The sequence below is a fragment of the Pyrus communis genome, chromosome 14 (assembly GCF_041283825.1).
Source record: "Pyrus communis isolate YQ-2024b chromosome 14, ASM4128382v1, whole genome shotgun sequence".
Taxonomy (NCBI): Eukaryota; Viridiplantae; Streptophyta; class Magnoliopsida; order Rosales; family Rosaceae; genus Pyrus; species Pyrus communis.
The window spans coordinates 24162068-24182666 of NC_142578.1; the positions used below are offsets into that span (position 1 = coordinate 24162068).

Consider the following 20599-nt stretch of genomic DNA (forward strand, 5'->3'; position numbering starts at 1 on the left):
CATCTTCACCTCAATTGTTGGGGGCATACTCCAAAACCATGCCAGTCAAGCCGAGTGAAGTTGAAGGATGGACTCATGTCACTCCAGAAACACCACGCAAGAAGCATAGTTACACGGGCTTTGAGTAACTTTTATTTGGATCTTAATATGGAATTTGAGAGAGTTTGTGAGACTTAGTATGATTTTTAATAGATTTGCATAGATGTCAATGTTTTTTTTAATCGGCTGTTAAAATGGGTATTTCCACTAGTTTCAAAGTTTTAATTTTTTTTTAAATAGTGGTGGGTCATCATGTGTAATATTGGTGGCGGTATTAGAGGTGGGTAGTGGGAAGTGGTGGTGGCGGTGATTATGTTTCTAATAACGGTGGCAGGATAGTGGTGATGGTAGGGAGGATGGTACTAGTGATGGTCACAACAAAGTGATAGTGATTGTGACGGTGACGGTAATACGGTTGATTTGATTAGGGTTACATACTTTCTTATTCCTATATTTTAAATTTGGTCAATTTGATTCTTGTGTTTTAATCTATTAACAATTTTGAATCTTTCGGTTCAATTTGGGTTAATGTATACAAATGACACACTATGCTAACACGACAAAGTAACGTCAAAGTAGTTACAAGGGACAAAATTTGTTGATGGGATAAAATATAAAGATTAGCTACTTAGTACTAAAGTTCAGTAGTATTCATCTTCACTTGTAAGTGAGATGTCTTTAGTTCGATTTTCACCAAATGCGAATTTCAGCCACATTATTGCATGTCAGCCCATTGTGAGGCTGAGCTCACCTCATTCCCCTTAGTGTAGATACTATCGTTTGTTAAAATAAAATAAAAATAATATAATAAAAAAAAGGTCAATTTCAAAATATAGGGATCACAATAACAATCAAATATTAGGAAATGTACATAGATATCAAAATATAACTTGAACGTGGAAGTCTCTTTTATCACTCTTCTCCACTCAAACTTGTAGCAAACGAAGATGATGTACAACCTTCTAAAACGTACAATAACAAGATTGCTTATTGGAAGACCCGAATATTTCTACTCCGATAGGGGTACTTAAAAACCGGTCCTTTTTTTTTTTTTTTGTATTTTTTGTTTTTTAAAGGATGAACTTATAACAATTAAAAGTAATTCAAACTCAAACATGTAAAAAGGAAAAAAAAAAAAAAATCTATAGCACTTGAACGGATCAAGGCTTTGGAGGATAAACTGTCATAATAAAATCATCAACTGATCCATTTTTTAAAAAACCAAAAAAAAAAAAAAGATCAAGGCTCTTGAGGGTACTGAAACATTTCGAAAGAGGGATTAAGGATGCTGAAACCCCCATCTATCAAGAGATTATGCCCACTAATATACCTAGCCTCATCACTTGCCAAATATAGAGCTGCATTTGCCACATCCACCGCCTTAAGTGTCACGCCCTTCAAGTTGGCTAGAGATCCCATCACATTCTCAAGCTCCTCATCCTCAACCCCCACAAAATTCCGAGCCAACGGCGTTGCAAGCGCGTACGGCGACAAGCAGTTCACTCGGATCCCGAACTGACCTAACTCAACGGCTGCATTTTTTGTCAAGCCATTAACTGCATGCTTGGAACAACAATATGCATGTGAGGCTGCACCACCAACATATGAACTTATACTAGCAGTTGAAATTATGCTGCCCGTCCGCGTAGGAATCATGGCTTGGGCAGCATGCTTTATGCCGAGGAAAACTCCGGTGACATTTATGCTAAGCACGCGCTCGAAATCTGCCTTTTCATTGTCGATGATTCGGGCTTTGTTTGGGTCAACTACGCCTGCGTTGTTGAACATGATGTCTAGTTTTCCGTATGCGGCAACGGCTTTGTGTACGGCATCTTTTATTTGGGCTTCATCTGTGACATCACAGTGGACGAACGTGCAGTCCGATGGCCCGATGGACTCGCGAACCGAATGGCCCAGATCATCTTGGACATCTGCAATGACGACTTTGGCCCCATGCTGGACAAAGATTTTGGCTGTGCATTCTCCAATGCCACTGGCTCCTCCGGTTATCAGAGCCACCTTTCCCTCCAGCCTGCATTCAGTTACAAAATAATAATTACTTTTGAAAATTTCAACATACATAATCTCCGAACAGTAGGATTTGCAATTTACAGAGTTAGATTGATGGTGATCTACATTTCGTCACCACATAATTTTTTATAATTTTGTATCAATCGCAACGTTATGAAACTCATTCGTTTATCCATAAGGCTGGTTTTAATGGAATCAAGGTAATAAATCGCATCAGTAGACCTGAGTTTAGCCAAGTTGACTAATTAGGATAACGTTCTCTTTTATGTGCACACAAATTCGAATCTTCCTTCCAGCGTTATATGTATCTAATGAGGTTCTTTCAAAGCATCATGTTATTAATTTATTAATATACACATTGGTGTTCGCATAATGTACAAAACAGATGATGCAATAATTAGGAGGAATGAGCACTTTCACCATAAGAAAAGTGTGCAAAACTTACCCTAATGAGTAACTCTTTTTGTAGCTGTTGTTTGGGTCACAACGATGTTACCAATGAGAAAATAATGATGAAAAAAAAAATTAATGCGTTTGTCACATTTGAGATGTAACTATTACCTACTCTCTTTTTTTACACCTTTATTTCCTTTGGACATCGTTTTTACCTCAGCAACAAAAGTTACCAAAATGGTTACTAATTAATTAGGGTTGTTGTTGCTCACTTTTCTTGTAGTGATTGTTTCCAGTGACCGAATTGAATCATATTCTCAGTGGCTCCTCAACCAAAGAGTGGAGGAACCAAAGATTTGCCTTAGCCAGCTTAGCGTCTACACATCTCTAGCTTGGATAAATTAAGTAAATGAAATGATTACTCTTCTCTATTTTTAATCATTAGATTGAATAAATCAAAGAAGAATCAAGAGAGATAAACAAATAAAGATGTGCTATAGGAGAAAATAAGAGGGTGGAAATCATTTCCCATTAGAGGATAGGCACCATGAACTTGTATTTATGCGAAGCCATTTTTATTGTGAGTATACATTTGCAAAGCTGGGTCAGCAATCAGCATCTTGAGGAAACTAGCTTCATTCTATCATGAGAAAAGTTTTGTTTGATAATTTGGTAGATAGCTTGGATGAGTCAAGACTCAAGAGAGGTTGCAGTTCGTAAGTTTAATTAGTGAAAAAAGTAAAACTTGATTAATCATAGAAAGTTAGAAACTGATTAACTAGGAAAAGGTACACAAATAGAGGCACAAACTGAAAACTAAAAAACTTCGATTGATTAAGCATGTTCTGCTAACCTTCTTGGGACCGCCGAGAGTACTGAGGAGAATGCCATTGCTCAGAGAGAGAGAGAGTAGGGAGAAGGGTGGGGGGGGGGGGGTGGTGGAACTGATTCTCTTTTGAAATGGGGAGAAAACGTGAGAACTGATAAAACTTCTCCGCACATCCTGAATTTATTAGTTCTCACAAGTTGAGTAGTGGCATATCTACTGTTGTTTTTGTGACAGTCTAGAGAGATTATGACATGTCACCAAATGTATACCCTCGATATTGCAGCACACGAGATTTTCTTCCACGATAAACAAAGCAATACATAATTTTATATGTGGATCATCATGACTCATTCAAATTTGATGTATGTGGATCTTGATTAAGGGAATGATACGTTAAGGTAGTCCTAATTTTATATGTAGGACGATGTAAATGGACCAGTCGGAACCTGACACACAAACCAGAACATAAAATATAAAAATATTGCCGCATATATAGTAATAGTACAATGAACAAGCACCGTCTTAGACCATCTCCAATGGTTGGGCTAAAAGTCAAATTTTTTAGCCCGAAAAATTTTGCTTTTAGCCCAAAAACAGCTTTTCTACTCCAACCGTTCTACCCTAAAATTTTAGCCCGGGATTATTAAAGAATGAACTTAGGCTATTTTTTTTGTTAAATTAATTTTTTTTAAAAAAATAAATATGTAGACTATCGTAAATTAATTTTATGAACATTTTAATCTAAAAAAATTTAAATTCCGATAAATATTGGGTAGAGTCCACCCCGATTTCTGGGCTAAATTTCGGGGGGAATTTGGCATTGGTTTAGCATTTAGCATTTAGCTCAAAATTTCCCCTTGGGTTGGAGTGGGTTTGGGGGGAAATTTTGGGGGGTAATTTGGCTTTTAGCCCACCATTGGAGTTGGTCTTAGGGAGGGGAAGTGCATGAATGATTACGCTAATTAACAGATTAAAGATTGGATATTCCATAAACAAATGGGCGGTTGGCTCTATCCCTTGTCTATATATTAGTAATTAGTACGTAATACTAAATGATTCCCTATAATCTTTATCGTAATTAAACAGTTTTATATTACATAATAAGGTTTATAAATAAGGTCATTGCAGGCACCAAAACAAAATATCTAATAACGACACAGATGTTTGAGTTCGGAATCATTTCATTGAGCCCTGGGAATCTTCATAGTTCCTAACCTCCTGGCATAACGGCAAACCTAATATAGTTTATTTTTAAATAAATATTTATCTACTTAAGTAATTTAGAGTTTAGGGAATAATTAATGTGCAGTGGTGGCAAAATTCAACAAATCATTCAAAAACCAACCACGTCAAGCCAGTTTGGGCAGTTTAGTTTGATCTTTACTAATTTGGTATTTTGCTTGGTGTTATATATTCACATGGCACTTTCTTTTTTGTTATCGCCGTTTGTTATTAATTAAGTTCTCTCTCATATATTGATATATTAACATTTTAATTCAAAGAACAAAGATTCCTATTCCTTTGAATTCGACAAATTCTCTACAAACTTTCTCTATCTTCTCTAATATTATCTACAATGAGAGAAATAGATAGATTTAAACTCGAAACGTAATGGTTAAAGTTATGCTCCAACCACCAGAGCAATAACCCACCACTATTTTTCTTTTAACTATTGTTTAATTAGCAATTTACAATTCCCTTTGAAATATTAATATGATGTTTTCAATTTTTTAACAAAGAGGAAATCTTCAAAACTAAATGAATAATGGATTGCTTTGGTTTGACTAGTATAGTAGTCCGGTTCGATTTAGTTCCCTTTTTTAATGTTGACTTTCTTTGTCGACATAATTTGTTTTTCTTCGTTTAGCGGTTTTTTTCCCACCCCAAGCATCAACCACATCCCTGATCACTGTAATGGAGTTGCTCATCTTGGCCAAGTTTGCACTTACTGTACTGTCGGCTATAGTTCGGTTTGAGGATCGTCTTTTTTCCTATACATGAGGCCCTTCTCCAGAATAGTGGTTGATTGTTTTCGGCCTATATATTGAGCTCTTTTCTAGTTCTGGGCCGGTCTTGTTCCATGTACTTGTCTTCCAGAGCGAGGCTACTTTATGCATGCCTTAGTGAATTATTGTTTTAACCTCAAATATTCAAACAATAATAATTTAGAGTTTATATAAGAGCTGAATAATCCATTCACATAACAATCCTTAAACCGATCGAACTCATCTTGTTGTCATGGAGTGGCAATCACTCACGGGGTTCAGAGGCGGCTGGTTCGTGGTGGGAGGTGAGTCAACTCACTCGGAAGAGGGTGGACTCGGCTCTGGTGCTCGAGTTCTTTGGTTGGTTGAGAGGGATTAGGAGGAGGAGAATCCACGAGAACCTGGAACTGGCCTTTGAGGAGGACGAGACGAGTCGACTCACTTGCGATCGGGTAAACATGGCGGAGGCACCAAGGGACCGTGGTGGTCCTGGCCTATCCTGACCTTGAAAAAATATATCTATATCTATATACATATTTGTATGATACTTAGCTATTCCTCTTCTTCTAAAACCCTCTTATTGTTTGAAACTTCAAATAAATCCAATCATTATGTCTTGTTATGGTCCTTTATCACAAATCAACCATTAAATTAATCCCATAATTCACCTTTATTTATAAGAATAAAAAATCTTGCCTCACATTCTTATCTCTGATATTTCACGGTGCAACCCAGAAATTCGAGAGCTATCCACCATCTCATCCTTAAAATTTTATATTTTTTGTCATTCCAAATTCCAAATCAAGTCAACTTATTGAAAAAAAATTACAAATCCATTCAATATGCAACAATAAGATTTGTAAATCTCTATTACTGTTACAATTGAGATCTTTTGATATAGGCATCGTACTTTTGAATTTTTTTAAACTAAACATCTATACCTTTTAGAGATTTGATTAAACTTTTTTATTTTATAATCTCGGTGCTTTATGTATTAGAATTAATTATTTCATGTACCTCCCTAAAATCTAATGACAAAAAAACACATCATAACAAATTTCCTATTATCTAGCCATTTGATTGCCCTCTCTCCCTTTCAAGATAATTGTAAAAAAAACGTGGTTAGATTCAATTTGACACACTCCGACCCGGAATGTCCACTAAGACCCCAAATCGAGCTGTGTTGGCCGGCACCTGAAAGGTGACGAAGCCATAAAGTGTGATAGTGTATAAAATGTGAATAAATTTGAATCTAACAGTGTCTAAATACCAGAGTGAGCTACGAGTAGGAGCGAACCCATTTCACACACGATGTCAGAGCATAAGTAAAGTACAGTAGTGTGGGTAAGAATCATACCCTTAAAAGTAGCCACCAATACTAAGATTAGCCATATATCCTCGTCGATACGAACTCAGCAGTTAAAACCTGAAGAGGTACAAAACAGAAAGTGTCAGTAAGCAGTAAAACCAAACTTCCCAAAACTATTACCTTTCTAACAGTAATAACCCCTCACTGTAATTCCCTTATCATTTTCTATAGGATTGTATTACACACACACACACACACACACACACACACACACACACACACACACACACACACACACACACACACATATATATATATATATATATATATATATATCCACTCATGCTCAAAAATGGTCAAAACCACAGGTATGCCGTGTTCATAGACTCTACAATGCATTAACAAGTAGGCCAAATGAACTTAATCAATATAAAATGATACATCAGCCGGAATCACCTAATGTGACCCGTACGACTGTACTCATATCTCATCAATCAATGCTAGCATATAAGTCGGGAGTCATCTCTAGTAACTTGTACGACTTATCCATATCTCATCAAGCATCCCTACACACGAGTCGGAACCACCTCTAGTGGTCTGTATGACAGGACTGGGTGTAAATAAGTACGCTCAAGTGCTACGATCATGTGAAGACTGGGCGAATAATCGCGGGTCACCTACGAGTTGGAACCACTTATAGTGGTCTGTACGACATGCATGTGCACCTACCTTGAGTCCAAGGTGAGCGTAAGGTGCGGGAGGTGAACATCACGTGAAGGACTGTGCCCTGGCCACGGACGGGAGCACTAACACCGGGGTGCAGGTATCCATATCTCATCAATCAATACTAGCATACAAGTCGGGAGTCATCTATCGTGACCTGTACGACTTAATCTATAACTCATCAAACATCTCTGCACACGAGTCGGAACCACCTTTAGTGGTCTGTACGACAGGACGTAAATAAGTACGCTCAAGTGCTACGATCACGTGAAGACTGGGCGAATAATCACGAGTTACCTACGAGTCGGAACCACCTATAGTGGTCTGTACGACAAGCATGTGCACCTACCTTGAGTCCAAGGTGAGCGTAAGGTGCGAGAGGTGAACATCACGTGAAGGACTGTGCCCTGGCCACGGGCGGGAGCACTAACACCGGGATGCAGGTTTATAAGCTCTCAATGTATCTTAATATAACATGTGCAACTCATGGCAACCAGTACGACAGTATCGGAGTTTCCTAACACATAAATGTAGTCATGCTATAACTCAATCGATTCAACTAATACCATAAACTCACCTGAACTTACCTGGGTGTCCTACGTTCACCTTTGCACTTGAAAGCATTCCCAATAATTATGTGCAAGTAATATATATATGGATATACCATGATGCAATCTAATACTCAACCATGTCGTAGCATTTTCAATTATAAACAATACGGTGTGAAATGTACAATCAATAACGCCTTACTCCCGAACTACTTATTTTCAGGGATAATTATCCATGACAACCCAATTAACACTAATTTAACTAACTAATTCACAAAACTAAAACTTGCCCTTAACAATTTCCTTCGCATTACTCAATTTCCCAAATAAGGTTTTTGTCTCAAATATATTATGGCTGCATCTAACGTCTCGTTAGACTACCTACATACCCTAAACAGGGATCAAGCCATTCGTAGTTCATATTAGTACTTCAAGCATTCACAATAATTATATGAATGTAATATACCTAATCAATTTAAAAGTGTCGATAGAACTCTCAATAATATGTACGATAAAAAAGAAAAGATCCACTCACCTGGAGTCCACGTTATGATTCTCTAACGCACACATCGAGGCGTCCTGAATGATTGGTGCCTATGATCAATTATCGAATCACATCTCAGAAATCTTATCAGTAGAATACGTAATTCACATAAAACACAACCTCAAGGGAATTCTAAAATAGTTTGAGACCCATTGACCATAAGTCAACAGTCGATCAAAGATCGACGGTAAGGTCTACAACTCTGTATAACTCAATCCGAAAGATCCGCATATCAGATTTCCAATCCGCAACTCCCAACGATCCACAATATGTTTCTAGAATAACATAGTAAAATTTCATTACAATCCAACGGTCGGATCTCCACCAATTGCCCAAAACCAAGTGGCAGTTAACATTTATTTTACTAACTTACAAATCCAATTCGGGAAGATCCGTACTTTGGATTCCCAATCCATAAATTCCTATGATCTTTAAATATTACGTATTATAATGTATCCAAGTTTGGTGACGATCCCACGGTTGGATCGTCGATTCACATTTTTATTAAGGAACGTATCGTAACAAATTTAGGTTCCAACGATCAACCTACGCCATTCAAATAACAAAACTGAATTCAAGACATTTGAAATAGCCTAAAAATAGCATTGGCGACCCACTGGCCACACGCCGCCGCACGTGCCGTCACGGGTGGCGGTCGGCCGCCCCGACTCGCCGGAAAATCCAACTATTTCCAAAAATTCTCAAACTTCACAAAAATGAAGATCTTAGTGAGTGGAGCAACTTTCATACCTGCCACGAAGTCCAAAAGTGGACGGAAGATGATCAATTTTTCCCACAAAGCCAGCAGGTGCCTAAAACTTCTCAGTGTCGATTCGTCTTCTACAGTGGTCCAACAGGGTCAAGGTTGGTTGGGTTTTGCTCCTGGGATGATGGGCTACAAAGCCCAAGTGGTGGCATCGGCCATCACTTTGCCAATTTGCCGCAAAATCAAAAAGGATGCCCAGAGTGTGAGAACCGCCAACTTTCGTGGCCTCAAACCGTCACATACCGTGGTTAATCAAGGTGGTTCTTGAGTGGGTTTTGTAGAGGAGAATGAGAGCTTCAAGATGGTGGTGGTGGCGTCGAAAAAATCCATCGGAGTTGGCCGGAATAGGCCTTGGAAAATGGGTGGTCGCGAGGGGAAAAATGCATGGGAAAGCTGGGAGCTTTCGTTTTTTTTTTTTTTTTTTTTTCCTTCTTTCTTTCTGATTGGCTGAAGGCTTTCCTCCTCTCTTCTAATTGGTTCCTTGTCCCTTTAATTTAATTGGTCCACTATTCCCTCAAGGTGGGAATTCAAATAATTTATAACTAAACTTTAAATAACCATTTTCAAACGTCCATAGCTATACCGTTATAATCCGGACTCGCAAACGGCTTTCGCCTATGCGTTCACACCAACGAGTACTACGAGAATATGTTAAAAGAATAAGTCATACGCCTCTCTAGACGATGGTCAACATAAGTCAAAATCTTTGCCTCTATGGCATTTTCGTAAATTCACATTTTTAAAATAAAATAAAAACGTAAAATTTGGAACGAGTTGTCACACAATTTATTTTCACAATAACCCTTGCAATATAGCAATGATTATATACGATTTAAAACATTATTTTTAAATCCCACAAAACTAAAGTTACCCAAATAAAATTTTACTATATTAAAAGAAAATAGGATTGAAAACAATATAAACGTGCCAATGAACGATGTGTGTGAAATCGAATGTACCTAAATGAAAAATAATGTTCCAATATTAACAATATGTACCAAATCAACCGTACCAAAATTTGCAAATAAACGTACCAATCAACGATTTTACAAATTTAAACGTACACACCGATAATATATGCAAAATGTATTATACCTAATAATAGTTCTATCAACAACTATACGTAATAAAACATCAAAGAAAAATAGTTTCACAAAAAAATTGAAAAAATTACACATAACTTGTTATGGTGGATCACAACTATTTAAAAACAATCAATAAAAACAAACCATTTGAGAAAAAAGATAATATTAAATGTTTTCAGGAAAAAAAAAAAATTGTGATCGAAGAAGCATATTTGAAAGAATAAAAAATATAGTTAACAACAAATATCTCCACTGAATAAGAAAAAACGAATCAAGCAACTAAGTGGATAAATTTATAAGTTATTTTAATTACAAAACTAAAATAATGACATGTAATTTAATTTAACAAAAAATGCTGACGAATGGTCAAAGAACTTTAATCAAATTTTAAAAAGGCACAAATGTTTAATCTAGATGATATAGAAAATTTGTAGGGGATTCTAGTTATTAATTTTCGTCAAAGACGAATTTGAATCATATTGTTGCTAACTCATTGTGAGACTAAACTCAACCCTCTTTGTCACATCCCAACCCTCAGCTCCAACTATATTGTCCGCTTTGGCATTCCCTGCCCGAAGACAGAGCTACCGCACGGTTTTGTTTCTGTGGACCGGTACTCAGCCGTAGCCAGCGCCTGCTCTCCCCTCAGGGAGTCCACAAAAGGCCTAGTTGAAACTTAAGGTTGGCAATGGATATATAAGGCCCAAAGACCACGCCCTCACGGGCGATGTGGGATACTACAATCCACCCCCCTTAGGGAGCCCGACGTCCTCGTCGGCACACCACGGCCGTGAGTCTGGCTCTGATACCAAATTGTCACATCCTGGTCTCCCGCCTTGAGGATATTGTCCGCTTTGGCATTCCTGGCCTGGACTAGGTCGCAGACACCAGACTACCGCACGGTTTTGTTTTTGCAGGCTGCAGCCCCAAAAGGCCTCCTCAAAGGGTACCACCAGGCATGTACATATAAGGCCCAAAGACCACGCCCTCACGGGCGATGTGGGATACTACACTCTTCCTCTTTCATGTAAATAATATCGTTTGTTCAAAAAATATTTTAATTATTAATTTTATTAATTGTGAGGTTTAAAGGTGATCAACAAACACGCACAAATAACCCATTAAACAAATCGAACGATAATTATCATAACCAAAAAAATAATAATAATAAAGCATAAATTTGCAGGCCAAGGACAATAATTCAGGAGAAAAAGCTTATCGCTTTTTGTTGCTATCCGGTCTGGAGTGATTCGCTTTCAAATTTCCACAAAAACCCATAAACATATTTTCATCCGACTATGGCTGCGTTGATGCTCTTGTACTTATTGCTGCCAACGATTTTGGGCCAGTCTTGGGCTTCGGAACCAACTGAGTCAGAGCTCGAATTGCTGACTCGGGAGCTCTTGGAATCGGCGAAGGAGGCCGAGTTCTTTGCGTGGATGACGGGAGTGAGGAGGAGAATCCACCAGTACCCAGAGACTGGGTTCGAGGAGCACAGGACGAGTAAACTCATCAGGACCGAGCTCGAGTCGCTCGGAATTGAGTACACGTGGCCTGTTGCCAAGACTGGTGTGGTGGCTTCCGTTGGTTCTGGCTCCAAACCAGTGTTTGCTCTCAGGGCTGACATGGACGCCCTCCCTCTTCAGGTCATTTCTAAAACGGTTAACCATATTCATAATTGCATACCCATTTACCCATAACCGAGTACCCATTTACTTTTTTTTTTTCAACCGTCTACATATTTTTTTAACAAATTTAAAATTAAAAGGAAATTTGTCATAATTTTCTTTTTACTAACTATTAAATACTGTTATAAGTACATTTAACATGTATTATATTAAAGGCAATATTATTTATGAATATATACGATGTCTTCCAATTATTTGACGGTCAATCTATTACAAGAATCATACATGGCTGTAGGTTAATTAATATTCTTGTATACATACATATATATACATAAGTACACATCAGTCTGCTAAGAAGCTAATTTGATAAATATTTGGATTTTTATTTAGAAACATATGTTCATCAATCCAAGCCATTTAATCGATTTCTAATTTTGGGGTCAAATATTTATTGAAAACTTGAGGCCAATTAAATATATATAGGTATGCATCATCTGATAATAACATGTTTCTAAATGTCGAAGGTAATCATTATCTTGAATTGGTCAAAACTCCAAAAGACTTCAAAACAAAACTGTCGAACACTCTAATGCTTTAGCACATTCAATCATATATATTAAATATTAGCCAGTTCTATAAACTATATTTTTTTCTCAAATGAGGCATATATATATATATATATATATATATATATATATATATATATTATATGGCTCTTTATAACCAAATATATCTCGGGATACTAAAGCTAGTTAGAAACTTTTTTTTTTATTTTTAGTTTTACATATATTAAAATAAACGGTTAAATGGGTGCCCGTTTATAACCATGGGTAATACCCATAACCGCTCATTTAAATTTCACGGGTAAACGGTTATACCCATAACCGTTTATTTATCTAAATGGTTACCCATAACCGTAACTGTCAAATTTAAATGGATGGATAACCGCGGTTACCTATAACTAATGGGTATTTGCCCATCCCTAGGTATGAGATAACGTAGATGGATTGGGTATCCTGCCAAAGTGATATTGTGATCTAATAACACAGTATTTTGTGTTTATCTCACCCTGCATGGTTTCGTTTTAAGGACTAAGACACCACTATGCGATTTACGTGATTCATCTTAAGTTTTGAATCTTTAATAAAATAAATAAATAATCAACAAGTGGAAAAAATTCTCATTGAGACTGGAACATGAAGTGATGAAAATTTTTATTTTTAAGTATTAATTTTTTAACAAACATATCTCATCATTTGTATGAAGACATGTGGTGTGTCATCCTGTATTCTGATCACACTGAAAAATCTCTCCAACAGGTGGGATCAAGATTGTTGGCTTGTAGAGATTTTTCAATGTACTGGAAACACAAGATGGTTCATGTTATTATACAAGTGAAAAAAAAAAATTTCAAATGTTCCTCCACTTATATAATGACACATAGCTGAAACACACTAAAAAATCACTCATGGGTCTGGGTGGGAGATTTGTGTGTGATTCATAGGAATGATTTCCCCCCTTGGTTAATCCCAAACGTATTTTTAGGTACTATTTACTTAATCATAACATGTGGCCCTTCTTTAATGGAAACCCTTCTTTAATTCCTTGTGTGTTAATAAATGCAAAACTAGGAGCGGAGAGTGGCACTCTTTAACATCCGTTTCTGGCATGTAAACATGACTTAAACTGTTTAGGAAGGTGATAAGTTCTACCAGACCAAATGTCATCGGCTATTATGGAACTTTGTTATTGACCAGAAAATGGTAAATTGGGTAAATGATTTATTTCTGGTCACTGATGATCAAAATGTACCCATTGAATTTTGAAGGAACAAGTAGAGTGGGAGTTCAAGAGCAAGATAGATGGCAAAATGCACGCATGCGGTCACGATTCTCATGTGGCAATGCTGCTTGGCGCAGCCAAGTTACTCCAAAGTAAAAGAGACATTCTAAAGGTATATATATTTCACTTGTCGTAAATTTGTCATATATCGTTGATAACTTGATACGCAGTTGAACAACGTAACTTATCAGATATTAATTCGGCAAACCCATTTGTTGCTTTTGAACTTTAAAGGGAACTGTGAAGCTGGTTTTTCAGCCTGGAGAAGAGGGTTATGCCGGAGCTTACCATATGTTACAACATGGCATTCTTAACGATATTGATGCCATCTTCTTCATACATGTTGTGCCATCACTGCCAACTGGTGTCATTGCTTCCCGGCCGGGTCCAATGCTAGCCGGCGCTGGCCTTTTTTCAGCAACAATCAAAGGAAAAGGTGGGCATGCAGCTGCTCCACATAAGAATAAGGACTCAATTCTTGCAGCAGCATCAGCTGTTGTGGCTCTTCAGCAGATTGTTTCAAGAGAGACAAATCCCCTTGAAGCTGGGGTAATTTTTCTCCTCGCACCAAAATAAGACCTCAGATTGACATCTTGATACACTAATTTACCATAATAATAATCACTAAACCAACTTGAATCTGAACTACAATTAAGATCAAGTCTTACTGAAATCGGATTTCCTTTTTATGCCTTATGTGCTTAGACTTTACTTTACCCCTTTTTATTCCAAATTGCAATAATCACGGATTATTAGATTTTGATTAGTGTATCAATTTTCATGTTGAACCGGTTACGTAGGTGGTGACAGTTGGGTACTTAAAGGGAGGTGAAGCAGAAAATGTGATCCCCGAGTCCGTGAACTTTGGGGGAACTTTTAGGAGCTTGACAATGGAAGGACTCAGCCATATCCAAGAAAGGATCAAAGAGGTAAAATTGCTAAAATTCTACAATGCACCGGTTTATGAGATTCTATGCTTCAGCGGATGGTTGGATTTGGGTTACTTGATTAAAAACATTCCAATCTAGCCTGTTCATTAAATCGGTTCATCACATACTGTAAAAGGACTTGGTAAACTAGTTCATTTTACCAAACTGAGTGGATTGCTTGTATAGCTTCTCTTACAGTTATGTTCCACTTGCAGGTCATAGAACTCCAAGCAGCCGTGCATCGGTGTGAGGGTACAGTGGACTTCATGGAGGAAACACCGCTGCCTTATCCAGTGATGATTAACAACGAAGCATTGTATGAGCACGCAAAGAAGGTTGGTGAGGTTCTACTCGGGGAACCTAATGTGGAGCTTCACCCATTGATCATGGGAGCAGAGGATTTCAGCTTCTACTCACATAAGTTTGCGGCTGCAATTTTCGTTCTCGGGATAAAGAATGAGAGTCTAAAATCAGACCAGCCATTGCACTCCTCTCTATTTGTCATTGACGAACAGGCTTTTTCTGTTGGAGCAGCTCTCAATGCTGCTGTTGCAATATCTTACTTGGATACACATGACGTTGGGAACTCATTAAAAATTTGAAATGCTTCCTTCAAAGTTCTGCAATGTAAATTTTTGGATGCAGAAACAAAAAGAACTCGAGTATGCCAGAAGAATTTCAGTGGACATTGATTGCTAATGGATTTTCACCTCACCCTCAAGGCTTGCACATCAATAACTTATTTATTTTGTTACGACTGAAAAGAATCAAACATTCGACCTAGTTTAATTCTAAGTCATTTCTCCGCCACCTTCGTCATTTGGGCTAACTCTTGGGGCTTGCAAATCAGAATCTGCCATGAGGTTTAAGATTTCAATCTCTGTAATATATTTTGATTTGGCATTTTAGCCTTACTATTTGAAGCTAAATATAATCTCTCACCTTTCTCTCTCTAAAAGAAAAATTAATACAAGAAGTTGACGTTGCTTAATAATAACCATTCAAAGAGAAAAGGACTGGAGGAGAGAGAAATTTGAAGGGAAGAGAATCGTACTTCATCCATAACCTCTGTAATTTTATTCTGAAAGTAAATATTGTCTAAGAAAATGCTTGGAGTGGTCGTGTATACATAGTTTGGCTGACGACAACAAGGTCACCAAGTATTCGAAAAGAAAATTATTTTGCGTACTTCTCACTCAGTTTCTATTAAAAACATTTAAACTCCAAATGTTTGAATCCTAGATCCGCCGCTAGTGACGAGGATCAACTCACACATGCATGTGCCACTAATCCTGTCTAGAGAAATGCTAGGATTAGTTGTCTAATGGGCGTGTAAATTGATCTTGACCATTCATGATTATGAAACCACAAAGCAAATTCATCACTTGTACATTCAACTTATCTTTTGTGCTCATCTCCTATTTATCTAAACAGAAAATGATTTTCCCACTCATCTGATTCTTTTTCTCCAGTTGTTGAATCGTGTAGATTTAAAAAGAATCAAAGAATACAAATAAAGGAAAAAGATCATACCAAAAAAAAGGTAAATGTGAAAATCAGTTCTGATTTAAGAAGTAGAGTTTCCCAAGACACTCTTTTGCTCCATTATTTTGTACCCTTCCCAAAACTCACACATTCCTTGCCCTTCACATTTAAATAAAAACATTAACAAATGTGAGCTGCTAGTTGTTTAATTTAAACCTTAAAAACAATTCTGAGTCGTAAAAGCGATTTCTCTAACTTTTATACAAGAAAATTTTTCCAATGGAATTTTTCACTTTCTTCACCTCCTTGTTATTTTCATCAGCTGCTGCTGCTACACTGTTTGATCAGCATTCTTGTGCTACTGGAGTTGGACCAGAGCTAGAGTCGCTGACTGGGGTGGTGGCTTCTATTGGCTCTGGCTCTGAACCAGTCTTTGCTCTTGGAGCTGACATGGATGCCCTCCCTCTCCAGGTTCTCTCTCTCTCTCTCTCTCTCTCTCTCTCTCTCTCTAGAAATTAGGCTAAAACACTTTTATTTTTATTTTTATTATAGCGATAGTCTATACTAATTGTGCATCAAGGGAAAAGAAGACTTGAACCCGGGACGCACTCGTTAAAACACTTTGTTTTAACCTATGTAGTTTGCTCAAAGTTCCACTTCCGTGCCTGTATTTTCAATTTCATTGAATTTGGTCCATGTATTTACAATTAGTGTATTTTCAAGTTCCACATTACGTGTCATTTGTGGACTGCTCGCAACTGCTTCTGCTGGAAGTGTCCTGGAAGTGCTTCATGAAGAAACAACACGACAAGTCTTTATCTAAGAGCAAGTACACCCTTAAAAAAATACGCCAGCATCCAGCCTATTTAATCCACTTAGTGAACAATGATAGACCCCAATGAACAATAATAGACCAAATGCATGTCCACCCTTGATAAAAAATAGCCTAGTCAATTTTATTAAAATATTATCATTTTTTATTATAAAATAATAAAAAAATATTTTTATTTTTAATTTCTAACTTTATAAAAAAATTTTTATTAAGTTTTTTGGCGGAAAAATCTGGATTGTTGATATGAAAATCGAACGGTCCTCATTGTGCCACATCAATAGCCATTATTTTTAATTTTTAATTTTTTTTACCTTTGGAAATCCAACGGCCCAGAACGAGCCACGTGGCCTCTCCGTATGAACCGTAAGTGCTCCTACGCATGCAGGCCCCACGCCCTTTTTCTATCAGGGACGCGCCCCCACTCGAGGGTGTATCACATGCGTCTGATGCAAAAAAAATTTCAGTGGGCTTTGACGTCAGATGGCCCGACTGTTGGGTCTGTTGATTCTGGGCCGATCTCTTGCCTGGCTTGGGCTGGGGTTAAGTGATTTGGTTGAGGGCCGGCCTGTTTTGGGTGCTGGGTGCCGGGTAATCCACTCTCAATGGACTTGCTCTAAAAAACACTCGATCCAAAATCACTTTTTTTTTTCCCACCAAAAATAGTCCGAAATGCTTTTGACTAGGTATTATAAATTTGGGTAAATTACAAAAAATTACCTCAATTATTGGTGTCACGACACTTTCATACCTCATCTTTTAAAATTGACAATGGCATACCTCATCTTACAAATTTGTGCCAATGTCAGATAACTGTCAGTTTTTCTGTTAATTTCCCCGTTAAGTGCTTACGTGCTAGAGACGTCACACTAATGAATTGTTTTTCTTGTGTTTTTTTTCCTAAAATCAACATCACACTAACGAATAGAATATTAAAATAATCCATTGAATAATAAATTATTGAAAAGCAAAATATAAATTCAAAGTTTTGATTACCTTAAAATACAATCTTCAAGACCATATAATAGTTGATTGAAACATTCGATAGAAATTGAGAGATTCGAATGTTAAAGGAAAAAACGATTGCAAATGGACTTGAGTTTTCTAACTTTATATGCATTTGAACAAATGGATTGGGAGTAGATTTGAAAAACAAGAAAAAACTAGTGACTAAAAAGGCAATCCCATGTTTCGAACTTAACACCCCAAAGAGAAAAAAGCTGAACATTTCCATTGCACCAACAAATGGAATTATGATATTTCTTACTTTTTCTATATTCATATGTTATTTACAGGATATATAAAAATTTTAGGGCCTCTCTGAAGTGAAGGCCCTAAGCGGGCGCGTACAAGGACTACCCTCAGGGCCAGCCCTGTGTATGAGTTAATTTGGGTCATTCATGGTTGTATGACTCAAAAGCAGGAGTTGCAAGGATCTAACTCACATAGGCGTGTGCTATTATTCCTATCTAAAGAAATGCTAAGATTTGCATGTGTGTAGATAGATCCTAGCCACTCACACACCCCAGAAAATAAGTATAATTAGGAAGTTAGGATATGACACATCAGTACCCTAAAACTCCTATCTATTATATAAAGAGACACAAAAAGAGCAAAAGCCCACCCCAGTAAGGCAATAATTGCCCCGTCGACTGGGCTGGGCAAAGGCAAAGGCAATTATTATCTTAGTGAATAGTAATTACCCAATAGTATCTGTAGCTCGTAAAATGAATTTTTTGGGCAATTAATAATAGAATTTTTTTTTAAATTAATAAAAAAGAAATAAAAATACTATATGAGAAACTTACACGCCACAAGCACTATATTATTGTGACATTCCATCAATAACACAACTTCATGTGAACAAAATTTTACACGTCCTTTTGCTCCATTATTTAACCTTCACCCAAACTTGAATATTTGACAGGATTTTTTTATCACCTGCAAAAGTAGAGATAAAAACACTTTAAAATACTTGTAAGAGTACAAGGTTGTCGTAGTATAGCAGCTCAAGTAAGGTCGTTTTCCATAGAGATTGAATGAATAATTTGTAATTAAACCCAACTCTTAATTAATTATTGAAAACAAAGTTTGGAAAATGTTGATTTTAGAATTTAATATAATAAAAACGAATTTTAAAATAAAACAATTAAAGAAATTAACTAGAGAACAATTTAAAGAAAGTCAATTTGTAAAGCCTAGGGTTCCGCCGTCCTTAACTATGCAATTTTACCAATTACTTACGAATTTCCACACACATGCTTTAGAGGTTAGGTTTTCCTAATACATATTTTCCTCGTGATGTTCAAGCGAAAACGTATATCTAACATGCAACCCGTCTATAATGTTCAGATCAAATATAAACATGCAAGACTCATTAAGCTTTGTGAAAACCCTTTGAAAAATCATGCAACCCTTAAGAGCATGATGTTCGCCCTAAGTGAACTTACAATTATTAATCACAAGAAGCCTTCTTCAATTTCAGGGTGATGTTCCAACAAAAATTGCATCAAATTACTTGTCTAAAAGCCCTAATGGTCGCGAATTACTAAGACAATTAGATAGTTTTAATCGTGGTGATTAATAATTCAAAGCAAACATACATCCATTCATAAGCAAATTAATAAAATCACATATTCATGCTAAGACTCAAGGCATCGCCCTAGCAAAAGAACTAGCTACGAATAATCATAAAACAAAATATTATTAAGAACAAAGATAGAAAACACGTAGAAAATAAACTTGAATTGTCAAAGGCTTATGCGTTTCCTCCTTTCTTGTCGCATCCCAACCCAGGCCCCCACCACATCTCGGGCTTGACTCCACCATAGCACGATATTATTCTCTTTGGGCCCCAACCATGCCCTCACGGTTTTGTTTCTGGGAACTTACACAAGAACTTCCCAGTGAGTCATCCATCCTGGGAATGCTCTCACCCCATACTCGCTTAACTTCGGAGTTCCGATGAACTCCGAAACCAGTGAGCTCCCAAAAGGCCTCGCTAGGTAGAGATAGGAATATACATATAAGGCTTACATGATCCTTTCTCTTGGACAATGTAGGATGTTACAATAATGTCAGTTTGGTATCAGAGCCAGGTTATCTAGTTGTTTCGCATATAGGTGAGACATATCCTCAGGACGAGCACAGTCAATCGAGGTTTAAGGGCTACGACCCTTCCACATACCAATGAGTGGGCTTTTGGTTTTCCTTATATACCTATATACTTGAGATTTTTCCCAAAAAATCGATTTAAATAAAATTATGTGTAGAAATGCCATGCATATTTATTTATACGTAGATCATCATTGAATTAATATAGTATGCATAAATGTGATTTGATGCTATCGACGCTCAGGTAAGTACCAGGTGAGTTGTAGATTGTTTATGTAAATTGATGATTATGTGAGATGTATTGAGAGCTCATAAACCTGCACCCCGGTGTTAGTGCTCCCGCCCGTGGTTAGGGTACAGTCCTTCACGTGATGTTTACCTCTTGCACCATACGCTCACCTTGGATCCAAGTTAGGTGCACAATCATGTCGTACAGACCACTATAGGTGGTTCCGACTCGTAGACGACCCACGATTATTCGTACAGTCTTCACGTGATTGTAGCACTTGAGCGTATTTAT

The 20599-nt window shown here is 37.2% G+C and overlaps 2 protein-coding genes across 2 annotated transcripts; one reads left to right on the plus strand and one right to left on the minus strand.

Annotated features, from left to right (window-relative positions):
* Positions 1-1260: 1260 nt before the first annotated feature.
* On the minus strand, positions 1261-3379 carry LOC137712447 (secoisolariciresinol dehydrogenase-like). The gene is made up of 2 exons (XM_068451518.2): positions 3317-3379; positions 1261-2071 (listed from the first exon to the last, which is right to left on the minus strand). Exons 1-2 carry the CDS (start codon positions 3352-3354, stop codon positions 1279-1281), a joined length of 831 nt encoding a protein of 276 aa, XP_068307619.2. The 5' UTR covers positions 3355-3379; the 3' UTR covers positions 1261-1278.
* Positions 3380-11367: 7988 nt separating this feature from the next.
* On the plus strand, positions 11368-15365 carry LOC137712876 (IAA-amino acid hydrolase ILR1). Its single transcript, XM_068452055.2, has 5 exons — positions 11368-11898; positions 13709-13834; positions 13957-14271; positions 14523-14651; positions 14867-15365. Exons 1-5 carry the CDS (start codon positions 11551-11553, stop codon positions 15251-15253), a joined length of 1305 nt encoding a protein of 434 aa, XP_068308156.2. The 5' UTR covers positions 11368-11550; the 3' UTR covers positions 15254-15365.
* The last annotated feature ends 5234 nt before the right edge of the window (positions 15366-20599 follow it).